Here is a 7,093-nt window from a genome sequence, read left to right as displayed (position 1 = left end):
TGACATGGTTGATTCAGCTCCTCAGTGGGAAGCAGTGCTGAGGAGACAAAAAGAAAAAAACCAAACTGAACCCACCAATCGGCGTTCCAGGCACAGATCACGATCGTATGTTGAATGCTAAACTTTTTGGACATCTAAAATGAGAAAAGTTACGCTTATTTAATATAATTTTTACTGGTTAGTTAAATACAATAGGAGAGACTCCCTCTTGTGGTCAATTTGAACCTTTTGAAAGCCAGATGTAGTTATTTTACAATATTGCAATAAACCTTAAGGAAAAGAATAACAAAAAAATTAAATGCTACAATGAAAGAATAGTTTGGTCTAATAAAAAAACAATTGCCCTGTTTGAGAGGGTTGAATACAGGAGAAAAGTATTAAGTGATATTTTTAAGAAAAAAAGCAAACATATAAACCCCCTTCATTTTCTATTGCTGTACAGGTCATCTGTATTGCCAAACAATTTTTAGACTTAACAGACGTACAAATCCTATAGTTAAATATTCAAAATAATATCTAGTTGCATGTTATTGATTTATATTGCATTTGATTAGGTATAATGACTGGATGCACAAACTTGTTTTGGGAGCTAGGAAAAATTAAATATGTTGTTAAAAATAGAATAACAAGATTTTCTCTTTAACCCCATGAAATGAATTTCACCTATTCAAATGTTCTGAAGAACAAGTTTGTATCGAGCCCATTAACTAAATACAGTAAAACCTTGATTTCATAGGCCTCCATTTAGCAGACTTGGGATATAAATTCCTTTCTGGACATCCTCCTGAAATAACAAAGTTTGTTGCATCTGAAGTAGTCTGCACCAACCAATTACATTTGTTTTAATTCATGGAGTTTGTTTCATTATTTGCATGATGATATCTCTGTGAAGAAGGCATAATTTGCATAAATGTATGATACCCTTATGCAAATTACATTATTTGCATCATTATGAAAATGAAATGAATTGCTGCAAAATGATACAGTTTGCAATTTAATGGACGTTTTGGTGTATCAAATCCAATGATTTGTCAAATCAACATTCTGTATTAGCCATTCTGTATTTCTGCCTGCTAAAACGTTGTCCCTCTCCTCCACCCCAGCAAAGCTTGAATTCCTGATGTAGCAATTGTATTATACAGAATAACATACAGCTGTTTTTCGGCTAGCAGAGAGAAAACTACGGTATGGCTATACCTACAGCGGCATAACATTTTCACCTAAAATGGAAAGTTGTTGTTAGTTCAAATGCTTATCACTCATTTTGGCTTATCAAAAGACTCAGGTCACTAGGGACTGTAAAATAATTAGATTTTTATTCTTCTTAAAATCTTTAAAAATATATAGTTTCTTATATTATCAAGACGTGGGTCACTGATGCCTTCTCTATAGTCATTAAAGGATATATTTCCTGGAATTGTTGTTTTGTTTTACAATGAAACCCAATTCTTCCAAAGCAAAAACGTACGTTTTTGTGTTTCTCCCCTTAAATAGCCAATTTGTTCCTTTTAGTCATGCAAGAATGGGTAGAGTGTATCCAGCCCTCGCAAACTGACTTTTAACTGTTTATATAGCACTCATAAGTACATTTTTTACATGGTTTGCAATAATAATAATAAAGATGCTATTGAATTTTGCTGTTGTCACTAATACAAGGAGGATGACATATGTAACATTTATTTTCTGTGTGTTGTATTGGATCTATATGTGACCTAATTAAGCTACTTATTCAGAGATGCATAAATAAGGCTACACAGTTTATTATAAATCAGAGTATCTTTTATCCATTATTTGCTTGTGACTCCCCCCCCCATGGTTCTTCAGCAAAGAGATATAAAAAGTCCTATGTTTGGGGGGGTGTTCATAGCCCAAGGATGCAGTTTATGACTACACTGAGGTCTGAGGGTTTTGTTTTGGATGGGTAATGGTGGCTGTAGGCAATTCACTAAAGCTTTCTTTCAGTATGGATTGTTTGTACTTGGTTCCTAGTTATATTACAGATGCAGAAGAGATGCTGATCCCTTCAGATGAGGGCAGAGTTCACAGCTGCTGCTTTGCATGAATGAGTCTCAGTGAAAAAAGGAAGAAGTTTAGCATTAAGTGTTGAGAAATGCTATTATCCCTCCTTTCCCTCCTCCACACCCCTGCACTAACCAATGTTCCTTAGGCAGACAGGGGTACAGAGGACATAAAAGGGAATGTACAAAGATTGGGGCGAGGGGACCAAGGTTGAAAAAAAAATGCAAAACAATGAAGAATATCTTTATGACCGGGAAGAAAATTTGGGCCGCAGTTCTCTTACCAGGGATCCACTACCTTTATTAGGTCAAGTGAAAGTTCAGATGATACAGATCGTCCTCAACTTACAACCACAATTGAGCCCAAAATTTCTGTTGATAAGTACAACATTTGTTAAGTGAGTTTTGCCCCATTTTACGACCTTTCTTCCCATAGTTGTTAAGTGAATCACTGCTGTTGATAAGTTAGTAACCCAGTTGTTAACTGAATCTGTCTTCCCCATTGACTTTGCTTGTCCAAAGGTTGCAAGAGGTGATCACATGACTTTGGGACGCTGCAACCATCCCAAGTATGAAGCAGTTGCCAAGCATCTGAATTCTGATCACATAATCATGGGAATGCTACAAAGGTTATAACTGTGAAAAGTGGTCGTGTGTCACTTTTTTCAGTGCCGTTGTAAATTTGAACAGTCACTAAATGAACTGTTGTAAGTCGAGGACTACCTGTATTTTCAAGTTTTCAGGAACTGTTTCATCCAACAAGGTGAACATCAGAAAAATAAGGGAAGAAGAAAGAAAAAAGTGGAGATTATTTATTTATTTAGCAAATTTCTACCCTGCCCATCTCACCTAAGTAAGAGACTAAGATCATATACACAACAGCTTTATCTCTTTTTCCTCTTGATTTTGAAATATTTTGCCTAATATAAATACTTCTATGAAACTATAAGACTTGCAGTTCTTTAATGCACCTTTCATTACAGTTAGTCCTTCACTTAACAACCAGTCATTTAATGGCTGTTTGTGATTACCATTTGCAATCTTCTATGCTGGCTTCTCCAGAAAGCCAATGGGAAAGCCAACAAGGAAGCTGCAGGTTGCAGGGATGGAGTATTTTAGGTCCATTCAAGCAGCACCCCAAGGGATTTCTCCTCCCCACACAACATTTCTCAGTGCGATGCAAGAACAAACCTCAAATTCTGAAGATTTGTTAGCTTTCAAGGGCTAGAAAGCTAGTGAATGCCATAATTCAGAACAATGGTGTTTGCTACCTTTCTAGCCTTCCTAGACTAGGAAGGCTAGCTAACATAATCACTCTCACAATAGTTTGGAAGGTCCCTTCTCCAAACTGCAGTTTGCAGAAGGAGCCTTCCTACAATTGTGAGAATGGAGCCCACTTGCAAGATGGTGCAAGGTGACCTTGGAAGGATGGCTGTACCTTGAATTGGGTGGGTGTACCTACAACTGCAGAAAAAGGCAAAAGTTAGTGGACCTGGGCATAGTTGGGCAGGGAGAAGGCCCTCTCCCGGGACTCTACTTAACAGCAACACAATCAGTTAACAACCGCAACTGAGAGAGCTGGGATTGTGGTTATTAGGCAAAGCAGTCACATGGATGTTTCACTTACTGATTACTCACTTAGTGAATGACCAAGATTCTGGTTCCATTTGTGATTGTAAGTCAAGGATTACTGGTATTCATAATTAGCTTGGTTGCTTTGAAATCAAGTAATTTTTCTATGAAAGAGATATTAAGCTATTAATATAGCATTTTTTTCAGAAACAAGTTTACTTAACTAGAAAATAGTGTCAACCCTGATTGTACCATTAGTTGTTTCCACTTTTAACTTTCCCAGAGCTTTGAGAGGTAGGAGACACCTTAAATAATTATTTTTAATTAGAAGTTTAGTCAACACATCTTGTGAATTTTGGAGGAAGACAAATAGTGATTCACCTCAGGACTTTTCTATTCATAAGATGCCATTTCCACATATAAAATTCAAAAATTATTCCTGTGCTTAAGTATTTATTAGGTAAATCATTGTTCTTGGCTGTCATAATTTAAAAATTTTGTATTTGTTTATTATGTATACTGATAATAAATATATATGTATATATATATATTTGAATGCATATAGGAGAAGTCCAGATGTTCAAGCAAAGGAAGAATTGTGGAAACACATTCAGTAAGTATTTCTGCAAGCATGGATATCTACTATTAAATAATATTTTTTATGCATGTGATTGTTTAACTTTTAAACTTTTCTTTTCCAGAAAAGAACTCGTGGATCCATCTGGCTTATCCGAGGATCAACTAAGAGAGATTCCATATACTAAAATAGAGTGAGTTTATTTATTGGACAGGAGTTGTGATGTAATATGTTGTTGTCCCTATACAAATCTATATGAGGACATAGTTTGAGGCTGATTATACAAGATTAAATAAGATGGCAAATATCAAACTAAATTTTAAAAGGCATAGATCTACTGTTTCTAACCTCCCAGAAATAAATGAAAATTACTAAGCTCCTAATATATATATTACATCCAATAAAAGTGAAACAATTACTTAGTTTATATTTGTTTGAGTTTCACTTGTGTGGGAAAAGTTCTGAAATATGGTATTGCAGAAATCCCTCTTTACCTGTAACTTAGCTGAGGTTGGCTATGATATGGGAATTGTAGTCCAATATTTTGAATGGCATGAAGTTGAGAAAGCCTGTCAAAGAGATTCCTGTCAGCATCAGGCACAGAAGTGGGTTTTGTTTGGAGAAAATCATCTTTTATTTAGGAACTTGGTCATTGCTAAGTATTTTGAGACTTGAAGTCGATGCATCCGGGCATTCGTTAGCGACAAGTACCTTCGGCAGTAAATTGCATGATAAATCTAAATGTGGGGGGAAACTCCAAATCTTTACTTAGGCACTTGAATTATTCACATCAACTTTAGTCCCCTTTGTTTTCGGTATGCCTGGGGCAGATAATGGATTTAGGTACGACTGCATCAAATTTGGCTTTAAGTGGTATCTCTACATTCCTGTGATTTTGTTATATATCCTGTTAAATAATAAGAGAGTTTTCATTCATGGAGACTTGGGGGGGAGACTTTCAAGCTACCTTCCATTTTAAAGTTTTAAAAATGTACTCTTCCTCTGATCATCCAAACTGACTCTTTGACTTCCTTGACCTTCTTTCCTCAGCATAGTATCACTAATTGCCAAAGCACAGTTGGTCCTTTCAGATCAAGCTCCAGTTTCATTCCAGTAATTGGCCATCTGGGATTTCCATGTGGTGATGTGAACAAGTGCTTCTGACAGGAGCTGAATCATGTTTTGCATCATAATGTGATTCTGACTCACCACTGAGTAGGAATAAAGAATAGTGGTACAGGCATGAAAGCTAGACATGAAACATTTCCTTCAGCATATTTATCTTTCAATGTGCATGCAGGCACATGTCGTTTTGTAAGGCTTTAATCTCAAGATAATACTATTGGAAATGTGTGAACAACAAGCGACTTTTAAGGCTGAGATAAATTATAAAGGTTTCTCAGTGGGTTCTGAATAATAATAAAAAAAATCATGACCAAAATGTCAGGATAAAATCTACTGGTGTGATCTCTCTGTCAGAAACATATTTTTGTGAGAAATTAAGCCTTCAGAGCTTACACAGTTTACTCAGTTTCCTTGGGTACAAGTTTTGGATCAAAGGTCTTATGAAAAGAAACATTTAAACCTTTATCATAATAGTTTATGTTATAACATTAGAAACAGAGCTACATGTATAAAATTCTAATTTTAAAAGAGATAATAATATTGCACTTTAGCCAATGTTAAAAGGATGGTTACGGAATAATTTATGAGTGAGTGAGTGAATGAATGAATATTTATATAATCTCATTGATTCTAGGTGACTTGCAGAGATACATTACCATTTTCCTCTTTTTTTTTAAATAAATAAATAATTGTTTTGGTGCTGAAACTTGGCTATGTACACATACACACAAATATATATATACATTTATAAATGAATTTGGACATAGATGTAATACTTTGGAAGAAATGCTTTTTCTATTATAGTCATCTTCGTAATTCTTATGAACAAATAATGATTTGGTCCTGGAAATTTTATTTCTTCGTTAGGACTCAAGGTGACCCTGTTCGCATTAGACACTCACATTCTCCTCGAAGCTATCGCCATTATCGACGATCCCAGTGCTCTGATGGGGAGAGATCTGTTCTGTCAGAAGTGAAGTAAGTATGTTAATCACCGAGGAAGATGGATGGTTGTTTGATAAACATTACAGTGCCAGTTACAAGACATGCAGCTTACAACAGAATGCTCTGGGAATATTTGCTAGAATATTTAGTTTTCTGGGAAATTATTCAGGGGCCACTCTGATCTAGCAACCAGGAGTGACCTGTTACTGAATTCTTCATTCTGTGATGACTGAAAGGGAATCTACACCCTTATTGAAGGGTGATGGACCTCATTTTCAGAAATAACATACTCTGCTAGACATTCAGATTAAAAGATAGGCCTCCTCATCAAGAATTTTTAATAGAACCAAGTAAAAAGCATGCAATTATCTCTGAAATATAGAAAGATGGATAAAAATCAGCAACCGAATGATTTACACAAATTCAAGCTCCTTCCTTTTATTTTATAAGCACTGTGCCTTTTGAGGTTTGCTTTCTTTTCCAGTGCCAAAGCAGATCTTGTTCCTCCTCTCCTGGTTACCCGCTCCTCGGATGCTCATTGTCCCACCACTGCAGTATCTCATCAGGTTAGTAATGGCTTTTAATCATGCTTGAATATTTAAAGTGCAAAGATGTTTAACATGGTTTTAATTTGTTCAATATTTGTTTACTTCAGCAGCGAAATGGATCTAAGGACAGCCTTTTAGAAGAAAAAATACAAACATCTATCAACAATGTGGATGGAAAACACAGTGCTAAGACTATAAAAATTGTTCCGGCATCAAGGCTCAAGATAGAGACCTGATTTTTATCACACACAAGACTCTGGAAGAATGCAAATCCCAAATCCAAATAAACACTTTTAGTTTGTGGGTTT

General features: G+C 35.6%; 1 protein-coding gene across 1 annotated transcript; it reads left to right on the top strand.

The window, feature by feature from the left end:
- The first annotated feature begins 4 nt into the window (after positions 1-4).
- LOC114923258 (band 4.1-like protein 4A) lies at positions 5-6,843 on the top strand. The gene is made up of 5 exons (XM_029285966.1): positions 5-105; positions 4,156-4,203; positions 4,292-4,360; positions 6,160-6,270; positions 6,722-6,843. Exons 1-5 carry the CDS (start codon positions 5-7, stop codon positions 6,819-6,821), a joined length of 429 nt encoding a protein of 142 aa, XP_029141799.1. The 3' UTR covers positions 6,822-6,843.
- Positions 6,844-7,093: the final 250 nt, after the last annotated feature.

Source organism: Protobothrops mucrosquamatus, unplaced genomic scaffold (genome assembly GCF_001527695.2).
Source record: "Protobothrops mucrosquamatus isolate PMUCROS unplaced genomic scaffold, P.Mucros_1.0 scaffold2621, whole genome shotgun sequence".
In the NCBI taxonomy this organism is placed as follows: domain Eukaryota; kingdom Metazoa; phylum Chordata; class Lepidosauria; order Squamata; family Viperidae; genus Protobothrops; species Protobothrops mucrosquamatus.
Note: the sequence above shows the minus strand (reverse complement) of the source record. Positions and strands in the feature narration are given on the sequence as shown.